This window comes from Bufo gargarizans, chromosome 4 (genome assembly GCF_014858855.1).
Source record: "Bufo gargarizans isolate SCDJY-AF-19 chromosome 4, ASM1485885v1, whole genome shotgun sequence".
NCBI classification, from domain to species: Eukaryota; Metazoa; Chordata; class Amphibia; order Anura; family Bufonidae; genus Bufo; species Bufo gargarizans.
In genome coordinates this window covers 179124839-179146764 of record NC_058083.1, presented here as the reverse complement: position 1 = coordinate 179146764, position 21926 = coordinate 179124839, and the positions used below count along the sequence as shown (strand labels likewise).

The 21926-nt window shown below is 42.4% G+C and overlaps 1 protein-coding gene across 4 annotated transcripts in view; it reads left to right on the top strand.

Moving 5' to 3' along the window:
* The window catches only part of FNDC3B (fibronectin type III domain containing 3B), a 373528-nt gene that overhangs the window by 296074 nt on the left and 55528 nt on the right, over positions 1-21926 (top strand). For all 4 annotated transcript variants that reach the window (XM_044291978.1, XM_044291975.1, XM_044291976.1 and 1 more), the window contains exons 21-22: positions 2444-2593; positions 14510-14790. In XM_044291978.1, the coding sequence (XP_044147913.1) occupies positions 2444-2593; positions 14510-14790 (431 nt within the window). The remainder of the gene's footprint in view (positions 1-2443; positions 2594-14509; positions 14791-21926) is intronic.

Sequence of the window (21926 nt, the reverse complement as noted above, 5' to 3'; positions counted from 1 at the left end):
TGCTGCATGCAACGTTTTTTTAATGGCAGAAAGCCAGCATCGTTGCTAGACACCCAACGGATCCCATTATAGTTAATGGGAATCTGGCAGGCCTCTAGCGGGACAGAGTACTGTAATGGTGAAACTCTGTACGTAGCATAATATACTGGGTGAAATAACTAGAATAACTGACCCAGCATTTTACCAGATTGTGGGTTGTATCCACATAGGCCGGTAGCGTGTCGATAGAATTTTTACCGAGAAATTGTTTCAGTGCAGTTGTAAATCAGAGGTTTTTTACTGCTCAGTTCCCTGTTTTGTCTGTAAGGAGATGCACACTAAAAAACCCATTCTAAAATGATCATTTTAGTGGTCATGCCCCATGATCAGTGGTCATGCCCCATAGTTTTGGACAATGTTGTACACCCTCAGGCCATGTACTGTAAATACACCCTAAGGGGTTTTATAGTCCGCATAGTAAAAGTCTTTGGTTGAAGTCAGCTTTTTAAACTATGGGGTCTCCTATATATTCTACTGCTGAAGAGAGAACCCATTGTTCTTAACACCAGTGGGAATATCTGATCACAGACCCCATACAATTCTGTAATCAGAAAAAAAAAAAAAAACATTTTATTGAAGCCAATGTTGAAAAAGAAGCATACACATAGCTTTGGCTAAGGAAATGTTACATTTGCTTATATTTGTCCTTAGGTCAGATCTGAATAGTAGCTCCAAATATAACAAGTCAGCGTTCTAGCAAGCATACGGTATGTTTTGTTATAACTTACAAGCCACCAGCATCTCCAGATTTAGAAGTATACAGCTAACTGTTAAACAGAGTTGAGTCATCTCATCGAGAAGACTGGGAATGCACACAGCGCTGAATGGTGACTTCTCACTGTCAGGATCCAATTAGGACATCAAAGGCTAGAGTTAATTATATTTGTGCTTTTGACCTATTATATCCTTGTGTTCCAGCACAGATCATGACAGTTCAGGGAAGAATTTTTAAAACTGTATTTCTGTATCTTTATCCTGACTCTTTCCTAATGATAGATGTTGGTAGAAAGATCGGATCGAACATGTTGGATTTCAATAAACCTGATATTTTGTATGTAGGCCAGAGGTGTCTGGCAATGGCTAATTCCCATTCAGAATACCTGCACAGTGGGCCAACCGCTATCTAAGCATTACAGAAAGTATTCAAAGTAATGATATGCCAGTCACTACAGTACAATTATTATTATACTCACTTATATAGCACTACTATATACCTACAGTATGCGGCGAATGCTGCACTAAAATAGAACTATATCCACACAAAAAAACTCCTCTCACTCTCAAATCCAAATATTGTAGGTATTGCTCTGCAGTTTGCAAACATTAGCATCAAGCTGTCTCCAATGGGGCTCACAATCTAATTTCCCTATCAGTATGTAAAACTCCATGTAGATGTTGTCCTTGGTTGGATTCGAACTCAGGACCCCAGTGCTACCCACTGAGCCACCGTGCTACCCGAGGCAATTACACTAGAAATTATTTATCACATTTATAATCATAATATTTTTTATATTATTTATATTTATAATAATTATTTTTTTATTAAGCCATGTTCTGATCAGCTCCTTTGATGACGATTTGATTTAGTGAGCTGAAACATTACACCATGGATCAATAAAAAATTACAGCTATGTATTCTGACCTGCACATGGCTGTTTCTGGCTTATTAACCTTCATCAGTTCAAGATATGGAAACCATAGCTCCATGGAGATTCTCTTCATATGAAGGTGCAGGTTGTGTGGTTTTGCCCTTAATAAGGATGCATTTCCTTGTGTGGATATTTGCGCTTCCACATACCTGCTGTTTTTAGAAATGCTTTTGATTTGAGAATGAGAGCTGTTTTTTTTTTTTGTGGATATAGTTCTATTTTAGTGCAGCATTTGCCGCATACTGTAGGTTGCAGTGGCTGTTATTATGAAAGGTTATTCGTTAGAGAAGCCTGACTCACATGTTCCTGTCAGTGGCATTTCAAGAACCATTGTTCTTTTCATTGAGTAACATGCATGCAATTTGACATTTCCCTTTAATAAACTGCTAGATTCCATGGTGACCGATTTCTTTCCACGAAAAAGTATAATTTTTATTATAATTAATGTTAATTTATGAAATATTGTCCAACAAATCCTAAAGTAGCCTGCTCAAAAGTCAGCGTCTTTTCCCTGATACAGAAAGTGGAATGTAAATGCTTTCTTCTGAGGAACACATTACGGTGCTTGTCACTTGCAGTGCCAGTGTCTAATTGCTTGCGCTTGCCATTATTTAGTTATTGCGCTTTCAGTTTATATAGTGTCAGGCACAACAAATGGTGATTGGCTGCTTCTAGCATAATAGTCATTTTGTGCCAGCTCATCTGTTATCAGGGTTTCATTCAGTTTAACTGATTAGTGTTCTTTCTCCCAACAGAGTCCTGAGAGCAATGGAGCAGACATCTCGGGTTACAGACTACAGTGGGGTAAAGAAGAGGACACTCTAGAATTAGTTTACAGTGGCTCTGATACTAGTTTCCAGGTGTCTGATTTGTCACCAGCAACACAGTACTGCTGCCAGCTTCAGGTATGTTCTGAAATACACTGCAAACAAACAAAAAACAGCTTGGGGTGAAACAAGAGAATAGTTATACTTCTGCTGGCAAAATTCTGACTATGACCATGCCACCCAAGCTAATAACTATGGTTTTGAGTCCATCGTTGCCCTTTACACACAAATGAAAAATGTTATAATGTGCAATAGACAAATTTAACTAATGTTTTTGCTCTCCTGCTTTTTTTCCTCTTCCAACTGTCAGGAGTTTTCCTAGGGCAGTGATGGCTAACCTTGGCACTCCAGCTGTGGTGAAACTACGACTCCCAGCCTGCTCCATTTATTTCTACAGAGTTCTCAGAGCAGCCAAGCAAGGGGGGCATCTTGGGAGTTGTAGTTTTACCACAGCTGGAGTGCCAAGGTTAGCCATCACTGTCCTAGGGAATATACTGTGCATGGCTGTCCCCAGCTGGGCAACCTAGGAGTCAGGTTCCTGGCTTAATGTCCAGTACCAGAGCTATGTAGGGGGTTTTAACACTGCAATGCAGTGATTGCCATGGCCTGGGATTTTGTTGTACCCTGAGTCCTGCACTTTGTGCTGCTTTCTGTTTCCACATTTGAACTGCTGGTAAGGCTACTTTCACACTAGCGTTCGTCGGTCCGCTCGTGAGCTCCGTTTGAAGGGGCTCACGAGCGGACCCGAACGCTTCCGTCCAGCCCTGATGCAGTCTGAATGGATGCGGATCCGCTCAGACTGCATCAGTCTGGCGGCGTTCAGCCTCCGCTCCGCTCGCCTCCGCACGGACAGGCGGACAGCTGAACGCTGCTTGCAGCGTTCGGGTGTCCGCCTGGCCGTGCGGAGGCGTGCGGATCCGTCCAGACTTACAATGTAAGTCAATGGGGACGGATCCGTTTGAAGATGCCACAATATGGCTCAATCTTCAAGCGGATCCGTCCCCCATTGACTTTACATTGAAAGTCTGGACGGATTCGTCCGAGGCTATTTTCACACTTAGCTTTTATATGCTAATATAATGCAGACGGATCCGTTCTGAACGGAGCCTCCGTCTGCATTATTATGATCGGATCCGTTCAGAACGGATCCGATCGAACGCTAGTGTGAAAGTAGCCTAATCTGGCTGTGTCTTGTTTTCTGGATTAACTCCTTATCTGTTGATTTGGATTCTACAAATTTCTGTTGCTTGTTTTTTTGGATTAACCCACCGATCTGTTGATTTAGCTTATACTGATTCAGTATTTCGGCTGTGGCTTCTTTCTATATTAACCCCTTGTCCGCTGTCTTTGCACTATCTAGCTCTACTGGCTAGTTTTCCCTGCTTGTTTACTACTCTTTGCTCCCCCAGTCATTCTGGCCGGTCTGCTGCTAGCAAACTTTCACCAGTTTTCTGTTACCAGAAGCTACAGACATAACCTTGGGTCCCTAGCAGCCAAGTCCATCCAGCCATGTGGCGGGCTCTGGTGAGGAACCTAGGGGTAGCCTTAGCTTCTTACCAACCATAATGGTTAAGGAAAACCAATAGCAGCTTCTAAGTTTGCTGGCTGTGGTTTTAGGCAGTGACCGTAATATTTCCTTACACCAGCATTTCTCTTTATATTTATGTAGCTTATATTATTTTATAAACTAAAGTATATCTCTTTAGTATAAAGTTCTTTCAAAGTTGTGCAAATTTCTTTGTGTAATTTGACTCCAACTAAAGTTAAATAGGACTTTCATGTGTAAAAATAGTCAGAAAAGACTAGATAGTTCTTTTGTAGCACACTCCCTTTGCTGCACATGATGTTGTGTTGAATGCCAAAGTAGTTGGTCATGAAGAACTACATTCTTTTGAGGTCTTATTGAAAGGGTTTCTGTCATCAGAAATAACGTTATGTAGCTGGCTGACATTAGCGATGTGCTAATGTCAGCAGAACATAACTGTATGACTTATATCTCCCTGCCTGACCGCCGTTTGCACTGATTAATGACTTTTATAATATGCAAATGAGCCTCTAAGTGCTAGTGGGTCGTTGCTGCAGCACCTAGAGGCTCCGTCCTCTCACCGTTTGGCACGCCCTTGTAAAGCTGCCTGACATCCTCGGTCTCCTCCGTGCCCCGCAAATCCCACGCCTGTGCCTTCCATTTTAGTATTATGCGCAATCAATGTGGTCTGTATGACTACTAATATTTAAAGGGGTTCTGCAGTTTTTTTAAACTGATGATCCATCCTCTGGATAGATCATCAGTATCTGATCGGCGGGGGTCCGACACCCGGGACCCCTGCCAATCAGTTGTTTGAGAAGGCAGCGGCGCTGGCAGTAGTGTCTGTCGCAGCCTTCTCGCTGTTTACCGCAGGCCCAGTGACGTCACGACTAGTATCACTAGCCTGGGCAGGGCTAAGCTCCATTCAAGTGAACAGAGCTTAGCCCCGCCCAGGCCATTAATACTAGTCGTGACGTCACTGGCCAGCGGTAAACAGTGAAAAGGCCGTGCCGCTGCTTTCTCAAACTGCTGATTGGCAGGGGTCCCGGGTGTCGGACTCCCGCCGATCAGACGCTGATGATCTATCCAGAGGATGGATCATCAGTTTAAAGAAAACTGTAGAACCCCTTTAATGTTTTTCTGTCCCTCTTGTTTTTGCAAAGATCGTTGGTATTCTCAAGAGTATTTGCTTCCTACAGTCCTTGTGTGTGTGTGTAAGTTCTAGCATAAATTGCTGGTGCCAATGTTAAAATAATGTAACAGCAAAGTTGCTGTCTTGACCTCATCTTCAGTTACCAGCGTGCTGCTTTGTAGTGTTCCCCCACCTCACCAGGTATTGTCTAGCACTACTTCTTTATAAAAGAAATGTTCCAAAATCCAAATAACATTTTCTTAAAATGGATATCTAAAATCCCTCATCATTTCTGTAGGACTTCTTAGAGACGGGGTTACATTTTTAGATCTTACGCTACAAATGAAGAAAGATAATCTGTCCCATACACCTTCAATAGCTATTTTTTGGACTCCCCCATAAATAGACATGATTGGCCAAGTGAGCATGTGTTTTCAGTGGCTAAAGCAAGAAATGCTGCTGAAAGACACCTCTAAATATTGATATTCTCTCTGACTGCAGGAAGGACAAGAGACGCCCCTACACATTATATTGTCTCTAGTATCTATCTATCTCTAGTATCTATCTATCTCTAGTATCTCTCTATCTATCTCTAGTATATATCTATCTCTCTAGTATCTATCTATCTCTAGTATCTATCTATCTATCTCTAGTATCTATCTATCTCTAGTATCTATCTCTAGTATCTATCTATCTCTAGTATATATCTATCTCTCTAGTATCTATCTATCTCTAGTATCTGTCTATCTCTAGTATCTGTCTATCTCTCTAGTATCAATCTATATTTAGTATCTCTCTCTCTCTTTAGTATCTATCTCTCTCTCTCTAGTATCTATCTCTCTCTCTAGTATCTATCTCTCTCTCTAGTATCTATCTCTCTCTCTAGTATCTATCTCTCTCTCTCTCTCTCTCTCTCTCTAGTATCTATCTATCGATATCTATCTCAGCCAGTTTTAAGATAATGGGGAAGATTTTCAAAGCTGGTGCAAAGGAAAACTGAGACAGTTGTCCATAGCAACCAATCAGATCCGGCCTTTCATTTTCAAAAGGAGCTGCAAAAAATGAAAGGAGGAATCTTATTGGTTTCTAGTATTTCTTTGCACCAGCTGTGATAAATCCTCCCCAATGAATACACACAAAAGTGAAGCGTTTGCCAGCTAATATTATTGATGGTTCGTGCACAATATCTATCTGAAAATAATAGCAGTGACAGGCCAGAAAATGATGAAAGGTTTTCATTTCGTTCGAGATAAAGGATGCGCCTGGAGCAAAGCGAAACCTATATTTACCTCCATGTGCGCGTCCTTGAATCAGCTCTCGAAACTATATTAGCACCTCTTGCTATAGCAACGGCTTGTAAGAAATGTACAAGAGAAACTGGCAATTTAAGAAGACTGATCGCTGTTAAGTAAACTGTGCATTAGTCAGGGCAACCATAATGTTCCTAGCTCACACTGCTTAGATCTTCTTATCTGTGGATCACTGCACAGTCTTAAAGGAACCTGGATCATCGCAAATAAAGCTATTGCCTTATAGCACTTAGGGGGTCATTTACGAACAGATATACGCCATATCTGGGGTAGATTCTGTCGCACACCATGTTGCGGCAGATTTTGCGTCCTCTTCCATGCTCACACCAAGGGGGAGTGGCTCATTATTCATTTTCTGTGCCTGCAACTGGGCATGCGCTGAGCCCAGTGACTTGTTCAACCTGGGAGATTTGGGGGGGGGGGGGGGGGCCTACACGTTGCAGCAGGGGGCGTCATGTCAGAGCGAAGAAGAGGCAAGCTTGGGCTCTGCACGAAGGCGGGTTTGCTCACTAGCAGTTGGTGTGCCTGGGCTCCTTCCTGCAAAAATAATGCTCTAATGCTCCTCTGGGCACCTGTCTGGCTCATTTGCATATCAAACAAACGTGTTTTCAGAAGATAGAAAACAACAATCCATAAAAGAAGAAATATTTAACCCCTTCGTGACACATAACATAGTAGTACGTAATTGCAGCAGGTGACACACCTATTAGGTATCGCCGCGTCCGTAATGACCAGCTTTATAAATATGTCCCATAATATACCCCGTCAGATAAAGACCGTAAAAATAAAAACTGTGCCAAAAAAGCAATTTTTGTCACCTTACATCAAAAAAACTGCAACACCAAGCAATCAAAAAGGTGTATGCCCCCCAAAATGGAACCAATCAAACCGTCATCTCATCCTGCAAAAAATTAGCTCCTGCCTAAGAAAATCACCCAAAAAAAAAAAAAAACATAGCTCTAGAATATGGAGTCACTAAAGCCTCATTTATTTATTTTTAGTTTTTATTGTGTTCAAGCGAAATACAGTGGACATATTAGGTATCTCTGTGCCCGTAATGACCTGCTCTATAAAAATATCACATGACCGAACCCCTCAGGTAACTATGGAAACGGGCAGTGTACAATGTGATGAAAAAATGAATCAGCAAAGGAGGCATTATGGACAATCACAATACATTAGTAAGTGCCTTGTATTAACTTTATCTAAATGATAAATGACATTTGCTGAAGTAACAAAAACCCTTTAAGAATGGAATGTTTTCAAGGATGCACCATAGAGCATATTACTGACGTATTTACTGTCAGCTATAATTTATAGAAGGTGATGGTGCTAAGCAGCAGATTGAGACATGCACCTCTACTGGTAGAGGTCAGTGGTCTGCAAGGGCTTGTTTAGTCTTAGACTGTCGAAAAACGTCTCAGCCTGTGAGCTGTTCAGTGTCTCTTACCTACAAAGTGTCTCTGAAGACTTATTCCAGGCTACCTTCTAAGGGTTATAAATGTTTCTGGAGGCAAAGTGTCATCACCAGGAGCAGTTCATACAGAACTCTGAAATGCTTGGTGGGTTCACTTTGATATATGAAACTTCTGTGCTCATTTACAAAGTAAAATATTCAGTAAGTTAATGGGGCCCATTGGCAAACATTTTAATACAAACATTAGAAACATTACTGCCTGAAGATCCTGAAAGCTTTGGTATCAGACCTCCTTGTGCGCTCCAGGTCTTTGCCTTGCATCCAGCAGTAGTGTAAACTTCAGCAAATGAGTGATTTTCCTGCTCTCCACTCTGACCCATGATATAAACTGGACCTATCAGGATAAAAGATTTCCTTTGCCTGTACAGTTTCACATCTTAACATGGAAGCTGTTGGTCTTCTAATATGTCACCAGCAACCTCCCTATCAAACTGTTTGCATAGACATAGCTGTGCTTCGGCGGAGGAACAGACTGCCGGAGTTCACTGTATCTGGTATAGCCGGATACCACCGTGTACCACCGCATTTCGATTCACTATAATGTGTGTAGCATTTTTTTGTCCCGCTGAAATCTGGCATGTACGCGGATACAGTGACCAGATTGCAGTGTCGGAGTTCACAACGCCAATGTGAACCCGGCCTAAAACGCTGTATTTATTTTATTGATCCGAGGCTCCGTTCCCAAGTTATGATACTATTTCTTTATATGCAATCTTGCTCTTGTAGCACCCAAGCGCTTCTCTTTTCTGTGGCCAGCCCCAGACTCGCTGCTTTGCCACTGCCTGGCCCTGTCACGCAAAACAGCCAGGGAGGGGCTGGCCACAGAAAGGAGGGGAGCTTGGGTGCAACTAAAGCAATAGTGACACCCTCTTTGCGCCAATGGCCTAATATGCATATTTAGAAAAATTGTTATAACTCGCCAACAGAACCTCGGATCAACAAAAGAAAAACAGCGTTTTAATCAGGTGAAGCACAAGTATGTGTCTATGTAGACAGCTATATAGGGAGATTGTCGTTGACAGAAAGGCTGTGGGGGAATTTATCATGCCCTGCACTCCAGAATTCTGGCTACAAAAAGTCACAAAATAGGACTTTTTGGCCTTATCTGCCAAAGATTTACTCTGTTTCCCATTTTTTAAAGTGGAGTTCCCACCAAAAAGTAGGAGGAAAAGTGGACATGGTTAGCTTGTTCTGCTGATTTGAACTAGGTTTATCAACTGCGACGGTGTAGAAAGTGGAGCAATAAGTGTTAGAATTAAAGATGCACCAAATTTATCAAGCATCATGCAACATTTGTAGAACTTTTTTTTTTTATACATTTTGATATTTTATTCACAAAAGAACATAGAACACAAATCAGATGTTGTACATGAGACATTTTACCATTTCATGAAAAAATTAACTCATTTAGAACTTGATGGCAGAAACACATCTCAAAAAAGTTGGGGCGGGAAATAAGAGGCTGAAAAAGTACTAATAAAAAAAACAGAGGGAGAAGCAATTTGCTACTTAGGGTGCATTCACATGACCGTATGTATTTTGCGGTCCACAAAACGCAGATCTGCAAAAAAGATGAATGTCCGCGTTGCATCGTATTTTCGTTTTTTTAGCAGACCCATTGAAACCGTGCATATTCTTGTCCACAAAACAGATACAAATAGGTGATGTACTATCTTTTTTGGGGACTGCAGAACGGACAAACAGATGCGGACAACACACAGTGTGTTGTTCACATTGAAATGAATGGGACCGCATCTAATCCTGAAAAAAATGAGGATCCGATGTGAACTAAAAATACAGTCATGTGAATGTGACCAAAGTCACATGACTGGGTAAAGAAAGAGCTGTTTACAGACTCTTGTTAAAAGAAAAGGGGATGCTACCCAATGGTAGACATGGCCCTGTCCCAAATATGTGAGATGCGTTGCTGCCATTAAAGGGATTCTGTCACCTCCCCTAACCCAAAAAACGATTTTAAAGCAGCCATGAAGCACAGCTTACCTTGATTAGGCTGTGCTCTTTGATCTTGTAATCCGTCCAGCAGTTTCTTCAAAAAACGACTTTTATTGATACGTAAATGAGTCCTGAAGGTGCCCAGAGGGGCGTTTTGTTCATCTTAGAGAGCCCAGTACCGCCCCTCTTACAGTGCCCAGCCCGCCTTCCTTGCACTGTCTATCCGCCCCCAGCCTGCCACAGCCTCTCCTCCCCCTCCCTCACGCCGAACGAACTTTCGCACAGGCACAGTACCCACTGAGGGCTGCGCCTGTGCGATCAGCAGGAGACTGAGGGCAGGAGCTTCATCCTCGTCACTGGGCATGCGCCGAGCCCAGTGACGTCCGATGCTCGCTCTTCCCTCAGTCAGCAGGGAAGAGCGAGCATCGGACGTCACTGGGCTCGGCGCATGCCCAGTGACGAGGATGAAGCTCCTGCCCTCAGTCTCCTGCTGATCGCACAGGCGCAGCCCTCAGTGGGTACTGCGCCTGTGCGAAAGTTTGTTCGGCGAGAGGGAGGAGAGGCTGTGGCAGGCTGGGGGCGGATAGACAGTGCAAGGAAGGCGGGCTGGGCACTGTAAGAGGGGCGGTACTGGGCTCTCTAAGATGAACAAAACGCCCCTCTGGGCACCTTCAGGACTCATTTACATATCAATAAAAGTCGTTTTTTGAAGAAACTTCTGGACGGATTACAAGATCAAAGAGCACAGCCTAATCCAGGTAAGCTGTGCTTCATGGCTGCTTTAAAATCGTTTTTTGGGTTAGGGGAGGTGACAGAATCCCTTTAAGTGAGTGAATTTTTTTCATGAAATGGTAAATTGTCTCACTTTCAACAACTGATATGTGTTCTGTGATCTATTATGAAGAAAATATGGGTCTTTAAGATTTGCAAATCATTGCATTCTGTTCTTATTCATATTTACACAGCTCCTATACAGGACTACGGGATAGATTTATGATAATTCCCATGCTCAAGAATTGTTGTAAAAAAAATATGGCAGATTTAGGATACGTATACATGGCATATTTGCCCAAAAAAAAGCCAAATGGCCCAAGAAAACCCCAATGAAATGCACATCCACTAGATATAAAAACAATATCTAAATTTTATTAGGCTACAAAGACACACAAACATGATAAAAAATTGTATACAATATACCATGTGCTGGTACACAATAAGACCAGACACCAACACAGCTCCCACCAAAAAAACACAAATATAGGCACAATATACCGTACTACATATAGTCCAAATTAGCAATAGCCAATGGAATCAGGTAAAGTTGCAACCTAAAATTCACAATGGATAAATAATGGATGATAATGTGACATCAGAGCACCTAATACCTGAATAAAATGTGAGGTATAATCTGAGGACTATCCAGGTGGGCCTGGGTCAATCAGATGACGTCCCGCGCGTATCGCCGGTGAAGTCCGGCTTCCTCTGGGCCTTCTTTTTTGGCATTTATGTGTTATGTTGAACCCCCAGTGCACTCCATCCTCATTGGAGTGTGCCCCCCAATATATTGTTCATGCAAGGCATATTTGGCCATGTCACGCACCTATGTCGTGCCTAAGTATCAGAGTGTAGAGGGCTGCTACAGGAATGAATGGGATCGTAGTGCAACTTGCATGTTCTTAGGTCGCACTATGACCCATTCATTCAGCCCGCTACACACAGGACTTTGGTCAAGTGACAGCTGTTGTGGGCAAAATTGCCACATCGACATATCCTTATCCATTGTGACTTCTTAAAAATTCAAAATCATACTTCAGTACAGGGGTGATGTAGAGCAACCAGCGTGTCATCTCTAGACAGAGGTGCTATTTTAAAGAAGCACCAAATTTATGAAATAACATTTTGAATGACGTTTGATAAATGCATAGTTGCCTCTTCTACAATATCACAGTAAGAGGAGAAACCTCACAGAATAGCTGGCAGATCTCCCATTGGTCGCATGGTGTGCTGTTCTCTTCCAGAAAACATTCTCCATTTCGAGGCCCCGCAAAAAAAAAAAAAATGAATGTCCTATTGTCCGTTTTGCAGACAAGAATAGGCATGTCTACAATGGGCCGCCCGTTCCGTTTTGCAAATTGCGGAAGGCACACGGGCCGCAAAACACAACACGGTCGTGTGCATGAGACCTTATACTATAGATTTCCAATTAATGCATAATAATGGACAATTGGCATCTGCTCTAAATCCCAGCCACGAATTATTACTGCATATATTTAACCAGCATGTTATTTAATGGTGATTTTCCTGATCTGGAAAATGTTTCTTTCTCTTTAACTTCAGCAGCATGAATTGCAACCAAACGCTTGTCATTTTTTTTATTTTTTTCATAGTGATGGGCCACATTGCAGCCAACTTTTTCCAGCAGGAACGTATTGATTCAGGCACATTTATAGCCTGTACATAAGTTGCTTGTTTCATCTCAAGACATAGCATGTCTGCTGAGTTTACCAAAGGTGTTTGATTACATTAGTCTAAAAGAAACTTAAAGGGGTTTTGCAAGAATAGTTGTTGTTGTTTTGGCAAACCCCATTCCCTTCCGCCACTTGGTCGGACCTGTAAAGGGAAACTTACTCATCTGCTTCCCGCTGCTGGCTCCCCCTTCCTTAAGGACTGTGATACTCTGCTGGGCTCCCTCGCTGTATATATCCGGTTTGACATCACCTGCAGCCAATCACTTGCTGCAGTGGAGACCGGTTCCCCTTACGTCAAATGGACACATGACACAAGGGGAACCGGTCACCGCCAGGTGATGTCAAACTGGATGTTTACAGCAAGAATGCCCAGCGGAGCATCACCAGCCAGGAGGAGAAGGAGCAGGGAGCCAGCACCAGGAAGCAGGTAAGTAAGCTACCCTTTACAGGTCCGGCCAAGTGTGTGTGTAGGGGGGTGTTGCCACACACACATGGCCGGACCTGTAAAGGGTAGCTTACTTACCTGCTTCCTACTTCTTGCACAACCTCTATATAGCGTAAGTTCCTCCTTAGGCTTGCCATACACACAAGGTAGTGTTTGGCTGCAATGCAGTCGATCGGTTGTGTGTGGGATCGTCCATGCCAACAATCCTATCGGTAGCATGCAAGACTAAACGGTCTCCCTTGACCTTGAGCACAGTGACAAATGATCGGAATTCTGTCGATTATGCCAGTTTTGGCTGAAAATGTTCAAAGCGAACAATTACATTTTCGCAGCCAGGTGTCTGCTTATGGCCATCACAAACGATTGTTCCTGCTAGACAGCTGTAATGGCTGACTTTTTAATCTTTTGTGTCTATGGCCAGCAATTACACCTGCTGGGGCCACTAGCTAAAATACATTACATGTAATATATTGTTATATCTTAAAGGGAATCTGTCCCCAGTTTTATGGTGCGTATCTGTGACAGGTACCCTTACCAAAATGTTGGATCAGTGTCTTGAATTTGTTTTTATTTTTATTTTGTTTTTCTAAAATTGGTATTGAGCAGGCTCAGAGCGAGCCAAGTGCTGGAGTCCGCTCCATACGCTGCAGGAGCTTGGGAGTCCTCATATTCATCATCTCCTATCTCTCCTCACCCCTGTCACTGATTGCAGTAGGAAGAAAGATGTCAGTCAGTTGCGGGAAGGGGGAGCAGAAGCTCCTAAATATGAGGACCCACGTGGTGCGTGGTCTGTATGAAGCGGACTGTAGTACTGTAATAATGATTTCAGACTAGGTCATTTCAAGTACCCCAGTGTTCTGCTCTGGGTCTCTGTCACCAGTTAATGTCAGACAGGAACCGGTGACAGATTTTCCTTTCATTGCCTAGTTTGTCTTCTCAGCATTCCTCCTGCAGCTGAAACCTCTCTAAGATGTTACACAGCAGGCCGCAGTAACTGAGAAGAACCATCTCGGCAGCAGCAGGCCTCAGATAAACTGAATCCTTTTTTTCTACTACTGTATCTCAGGAATTATGTGAACATAGGTAGTGGAGGTGAAAAAGACTAGTTAAAAAAGTGCCCAGCAATGAAACACCCTATTAGCATTGCTACAGTTTAAGCAATTGAAAATCAGATGACTGGATCCACCAACTTCAATGTTAAAGAAGAAATGTACAATTCAAAATAATTGCACAAACTTATGGGAGTAACACAGTGAGGGAGACAATCCTGGGAAGTCAGGGGGTTACTATTAATCCAAATTAAAGTGGTTTATGGTACTTTTATGTTGATGGCCGATCCTCCAGCACCAGAGCTACACATCTCCGTCCAATGTGTAGACGAAGTCGGTTACTGCAGAGCTGCTGCTGCATACAGTATGCAGGAGTTTTTGATCCCTGCCAATCAAATACTGGTGATCTATCCCAAGGATAGGCCATTGCTATATAAATACTGGTAAACCCCTTTAAGGTTTTCTAACCAATACAGGATACATGTATTTAGGGACAAGCCCTTTAGCTGTGAAATAGTATATATGCTTATGTCTGGGGAATCCAACTACTACCTCAACTTTTCTCTGTAGTTGTTTCTATGTGTATGTGTAAATCTTTTACATATGTATTAAATATTGTATCTTTCTTTTACTAGGCAGTAAATGTATCTGGAGTTGGACCATTCAGTGATACAGTGAGCTGCAGGACGCCAGCCTCTGCCCCAGACACAGTGCCTAACCTTTATGTGATAGATGGAGCCCATCTAGAATCATGTACAATGCTCTCATCAGTGTGCCTACTACTAAGCTGGGAGGAACCATGCTGCAATGGGTCAGATATCATTGCGTACAACATAGACATGGAAGACTATACCATCTCGGTAGAGAATGTAACAAGTTACGTCATTGAGAATTTACAGCCAGAGGCAACCTACCAGTAAGTGGCACTTCTTTTCTGCTTTATAATAGATAAGGAATTGACAATAATAAGAATATCAGGAGTAGATAAGACTGTCTGCATCCATTATGTATTATACTCTGGACACAAAGGGGCTGTCCAGGACTTTGATATTGATGTCCTATCCTCAGGATAGGTCATCAATATCTTATGGGAGGGGGGGGGAAATCTTACTCCTGTTATCGCAATTCATGCGATTCTCATCTTCTTTGTGTGGTGCCAACTCAGTTAGAAGTATAAGTATAAGTGCACCATACTGCTTTCATAATGAGACCAGACACACTAGTTGGTTTCATGGAAAGATCTTCTCATCGCCCTGAGCACGAGAGCTCTATTCAAGTTACATTCCCGGACTAAAATCTGTCTGCTCCCTCGTGCGCACGCTAAGCTACCGGTCGGAGCAGCGTGCGCAAGCGAGGGTGAGCGATCTACCATCAACACTCGGGAGGAAGTAAGAGGATTACCTGCAATACAGTACCATTGATCCTGTGAACACCGAAGACAGGTGAGAACTGATTACAAATTAGTTGGAATTACTCTATAGGCATAATAGATAGTATTTTGTGTGTATCAGCCCGGGAAACCATCTACCCAATATTAATCAGTGATATGCTTATGTGAGTCCGGGCAGGGGACTCAACTTTGGATAACCAGCAGTGGCTTCCCTGATAGAAAGCAGGGTTAGAAAACACACATATCAGCGGCAGCGCAGGTGTAAAATACTCTAATTTATTCAACTTACATTCACTTAAATGGCAGACATGACATCACAAAAGGGGTGTTCCTTAAGAAAAGACTATTGGCTCCTTAACCTGATAGGAGTGGTTTCAACATCTTCAACTCTGAGTTTCATTGGCACATTCAAAAATCGCAACCTAACTCCCCCTCCCCCAGTGACCTTAAGACAAAGAAATGCACATGAGGCTCTGGTTTTCTGCCATCTTGTGGACAGAAAAGAGTAATACAGTACATATATATATATATATATATATATATATATAAAACCGATCTCTCACAGATCCCTCCTTTTGCGGGAAATAGACCAAAGGTGATCAGGCAGGTACTCTCCCAACGCCCTAAACAGCGAAGAGCTTATTGCTTCACCATGTCCCCTCAACTCCCTTTCGGGTTTGCTTTCACCTTGTCCTATTTACCCCTGCAACCATCAACAAGGTTTTATTTACTTCAGGATAGAATAATATTTTTTTTTGACAGGGGCACAGCACATATTCATAGTGTGGGTATGGATGTATTAAAAATAAAATATCCATGCCCAGTGTGAGTTACAGCAGATTTCGAGAAAGGGGGATGGGATGCCACATGGCAACTTTTTTGTTCTCTATAGGATTCAAAATCCTCCATCTTGCAATAGAAATGCTGCTCATTTCATTTCTCCAACTTACTTCAACTTCTATCAATCACTTTCATAGACAATTTTCACCATAACTCAGCTTGCACCAGCCTATCACCCTTTAAAGGGATTCTGTCACCAGTTTTTGCCCCTCCATTTAAAAATATGGTTATGTTCAGGGAGCTTTAGTGATTCCTAATGTGGTCTTATAACTGAAATCTGTAGGCTCATTTTGTCTAAAAAAAACTTTATAACTAACCTGTCATTCATCCAACTAAGGTGCCCAAGGGGATGTACATGCCTTCCAGATGCCGCCCGCACCTGCCGCCGTTCGTGCCCTGCCCCTCCTTTTCTGACATCAGCGACGCCTCAGAAACCTTTGTTACGCCTCCGGCTCTCCCTCACTCCCCCCTCCTTCTTCTCTAACATCTCACGCGTGCGCACAGGCTGGCGCCAGTGTTCAGGTCATCGGGAGGTTGAGCGAAGTGCCGGCGCATGCGCACTTCGCTCCATGAAGCCGAATGGAGAAGTCCGCACGGGCGCATCAGGCACAGGCCTGTGCACACGTGCGAGATGTTAGAGAAGAAGGAGGGGGGAGTGAGGGAGAGCCGGAGGCGTAACAAAGGATTCTGAGGCGGCGCTGATGTCAGAAAAGGAGGAGCAGGGCACGAACGGCGGCGGGTGCGGGCGGCATCTGGAAGACATGCACATCCGGATATCTCTGCTACACAATATCAAAAAATGCTTTCAACTTTCTAACATTTTCCTCTCTTTCTTGCATTAGCTGAGACGCTGTTAACATTCCCTCATTATATCCTTTAACATTAGAATTGCCCCGTTTTCTTTATTAATATTTTACTAAAATTCTTCCTAATAGGGAAACACAGTCTTAAAGATATACAGCCGTTATCAACCTTTCGGGACTCATAGTCTTAAAAAATATCCAAGAGATACTTATCCTACGGAACACACCTATTTATCCTAGCTTCTTTCTAATCAGGAAATCACCAAAATATTTAACCTAGATTCTTCCTAACCGGGAATCCACATTTTTTTTTAACCTAGATAGTTCATAATTGGGAAACCACAAAAAACTAAAATGACAAAAAAAATTCTGGCAAAAATTCATCCAATTAGGGGAACTCAAAACTATATTATCTAGTTTCTTCCAATTAGGGGGACTAAAAAACTATATAATCTAAATTCTTCCGATAAGGGAATACAATCTCACTCTACCAAGAACTCTCATCAGAGTTTTGGGATCCAATTCTACGTTACAAATATCGGACTCCGCTATCTATCAATTCCCGCTTAGTTCCAGCATATCCTACCACACAAAGAAGGAATATTAAATTGAGTTCTTTCATTCTAAAGGACAGATCAGCTATAATTTAAACCCTTCTATCGCGATAACACCAATTCAACTCTTGAGAATCTACTTGGGCAAAAGGCTCAGAGAAGGTATGTAAGAAATAAACCGTCTTACCTTGCTGCAGCATGTGACCTCGTCTAATGGTTTTGCGCAAGTCCCCTCGTGGCATTGGAATTGAAAGTTACGCAAGCTGTCTGCCCACCCAGGAACGCCAAAATGTTATCGCAATTCATCCTCAGGATAGGTCATCAATATCTTATGGGAGAGGGGGGAAATCTTACTCCTGTTATCGCAATTCATGTGATTCTCATCTTCTTTGTGTGGTGCCAAGTCAATTAGAAGTATAAGTATGAGTGCACCATACTGCTTTCATAATAAGACCAGACACACTAGTTGGTTTCATGGAAAGATCTTCTCATCCCCCTGAGCAACAGAGGTTTATTTGAGTTACATTCACTTAAATAGCAGACATGACATCACAAAAGGGGTGTTCCTTAAGAAAATACTATTGGCTCCTTAAATTGATAGGAGTGGTTTCAACAACTTCAACTCGGAGTTTCATTGGCACATTCAAAAATGGCAACCTAACTCCCCCTCCCCCAGTGACCTTAAGACAAAGAAATGCACATGAGGCTCACATATCTGGTTTGCTGCCATCCTGCGGACAGAAAAGAGTAATACAGTACATATATATATAGAAATAAAACCTATCGCTCACACTCCCAGCATACGTGAAGATCAGCTCTTTGAAGAGGCTGTGACACTACAGCGAGCACTGTAGATACTTCCTAGCCCAGTGATGTCACATACCTTGGGAATGTTGTAGAAATTTTAATAGTTGTAATCTGCTCTCCAATGTCTTTATGTAAGGAAAGGTAAAAATCTCAACCGCAGTCAGCCAAAGGTGTTTTCATGTGGAATTCTTGCTGAGCAACTGCCCCGCCCTGCTCAGTCTGTTCAGTTTTATTTACTCACAAAAGGTGTAAAAGGGGCTGGCCCATAACAAGGATACAGGAAGTGATGACATACAGGAAGTGATGACATAGGAAGACAAGACACCTTCATTTAGAATACCCTAGCCAACAAACACATGTATGCAATAATCCAACATTACCACTGGAGTTAATTTTATCTAGCCTTGCTCAGTGATCAATGCCAGATAAAATTGCAATGATTCTCATGCATGTTTATTTACAGGACAACATCATTATCTCCAGCGGCTGATCAGGCGCACTAGAGACAACAAACGCACGTTCCTTTCATATATTGTTCTCTTAACAAATGCATCCACGACAAGCCAATAAATCTGCGTCTTGCGCAGGGGCCCTAGCCGGCGTCCATACATCAGCCAACAAAACACTGGTCTGCTGAACACATCAGTCTGCCCCGGCCCACAGCCCAGTGCTTAGCACATGGACCATTCGCCGACAGAGACCTCTGCGCCCAGCAGCTGTGACAGGTCATACACGGGAAGATATCCACTCCAATGGTTTACCCTGACACTGAGAGACATGATGACAATACACAATATATTAAATACACATCCTAATAAAATATATTAAATACAAATCCTAATAAAATTAGCTATGAGGATGCTGCAGCACTCACTGGAGCTACGTGGTCTTTTTACAAATCAAAATCCCAGGCAACCACTTAGATGTCTGCAGAAGAAGATAATTTACACATGGTTATACTGATTTTCTTATTTTTCCTATCACTTTGTGTTTGTTGCTGTGCAAAGATTATGTCCCTGATTTATGAAAATAGTTTTGTCATATGTTTTACTTAAATATTGACTGTCACATATATCTTATTTATGAGTTTTCTGTGCTTGTCCTAATTTTTGTCGTAAGTAAATAGGCCTGTTTTATTTTTCCAGATGTTTAGGGAACTTGTGATGCACTTACATCTGTTTTTGGCCTTCTTTATCATTTGCGACTTTCGGACAAGTCCCCCAAATAAAGTCGCAAAAGCACTCCATTCCCGTCCTATCCTAACTTCACAAAGACAGTACTCTTCATTTCCGATGAATAATAATCCTTCACAAATACCTATCTTTGAGAAAAATATGTAAAAGTTCTGCTCCAGCAACAGAGTGAGGAGGTGGGGGGCAATGCTGCTTTAACTCTTCATATCTTGGGTTGGGTAGCGTCTACATGCTATTTGGCACTTACTGATATAGCCTTTGTTGATATTCTGTACCATTTGCTATATTTCGTAACCCATGCCCCCTTGATAGGCAGATCTTCTGTGCTGTCTGTATAGAGATTCTGTCCATAAAATGGCCACTGATGGAGGGTCATGTGAGCCAGACACATCACTCAGCCTCCACCATTGATATACACTTTTGCATAAACTCCTAAATGTGCAAGTACAGATGGCAGGTGCAGTTTGTTTGAATTGAGGAGACATCACATGACCTGGTCTGGTCACATGACCCTCCATCAGCAGCCATTTTATGGACAAGACTACTGCGTGGACAGCACAAAAGACTTGGCAAACAAGGGGGCATGCCTCATGAAATATAGAAAATGACACAAAATTACCACATAGTCATTTTACAAACACGTTGGTCAACAGTTATGATCTGTGCCAGGAAGCTCTAATGCATTCAGAACTTGATATGTCACGCTTATGGTGCACCAAATGTTCTTCTAAGCCTGGCTACATCTGTACACTTCCAGGTCACTGTGTAAGCCCATAAGGACTAGGCCAATTTTCTTTTTTGTACTTTCATTTTATGCTCCTCACCTTCCAAGAGCCATCATTTTATAAAATGTCCGCTCACAGAGCTGTATGAGCTGTATTCGTATTTACTGGTATTGGAAAATAGTAAAATATTCTTTGTAGGGTGAAATTGAAGAGAAAAAAAATACAATTCCACCATGAATTCACTGTGCACTAAAAATGACATGGCAGCCTTATTCTGCTCGTTAGTGTGCGATACTACTGTGCGTTAGTGCGATACCAAATTTATATAGTTTATATTATGTTTTACTACTTTAGTAGTAAAACATCTTTTCTGTTTTCTACCACTGTCCCTTCGATCAGTAACCAACTTGGGTGAGCTGCTCTCATTATCACTGATGTCATTTGATAATTTATTATTTCCAGAAAACTGAGCTACTGATTCCACTCCTTCTCCAAGCTTCCTGTGCTCCATGATAAATAAGCTGATTGTTGGTGGATCAGGAAGGTTTAACTTAGCAGTAGCGGCAGCTGATTAAGGCAGAATGGGATTCTGGTTTATTTAGTCAGGCCCCTTGTACATGACTGTATCCATTTTGCAATCAGTGTTGCACCTGCATTTATTGCTGACCTATTGACCTCAATGGGTCTGCGGTCCACATTTTGTGGACATCTATAGTACGTGTTCTATCTCCAGACATACGGATGTGGAAAGCACATGGTTATTGATGAATCTGCTGCAACTACTGCTAACTTAGTAGCGATGGCTGTATTTAAAGGGCTTTTCTCATCTCAGACAATGGGGGCATATCGCTAGGATATGCCCCCATTGTCTTATAGGTGTGGGTCCCACCGCTGGGATTTTTGCTTTACAAAACTCCTCCAGCTCCTTCAAGTTGGATGATTTGCGCTTGTGAACAGCAATCTTTAAGGCTGACCACAGATTTTCTATTGGATTGAGATCTGGGCTTTGACTAGGCCAATCCAACACATTTACATGTTTTTCCTTAAACCACTCAAGTGTTGCTTTAGCAGTGTGTTTGGGGTCATTGTCCTGCTGGAAGGTGAATCTCCGTCCTAGCCTCAAATCACGCACAGAGTAGTACATATTTTGCTAAAGAATATCCCTGTATTTAGCACCATCCATCTTTTCCTCAAGTCTGATAAGTTTCCCAGTTCCAGCTGTTGAAAAACATCACCACAGTATGATGCTGCCACCACCATGTTTCATGGATGGTGTTCTTTGGGTGATGTGATGTGTTGGGTTTGCGCCAGACATAGCGTTTTCTTTGATGGCTGAAAAGTTCAATTTTAGTCTTATCCGACCAGAGCACCTTCCTCCATACATTTTGGGAGTCTCCCACATGCCTTTTCACAAACTCACAACGTGCCTTTTTGTTTTTAGCTGAAAGTAATGGCTTTCTTCTGGCCACTCTGCCATAAAGCCCAACTCTATGGAGCAGAGTACATGTCTATGTACAAATACTCCAGTCTCTTCTGTGGAACTCTGCAGCTCCTCCAGGGTTGCCTTAGGTCTCTGTGCTGCCTCTCTGATTAATGTCCTCCTTGTCCGTTCCATGGCCCAGATTCAAGAAGCACTTGCGCGGGAACAAGTGTGATTTGCGCCGCGCAAGTACTGATTTGCTCCTATGCAAATTTGCGGCTGATTCTGTAAACCAGTTAAGCCTGAAATGCGGCCATTTT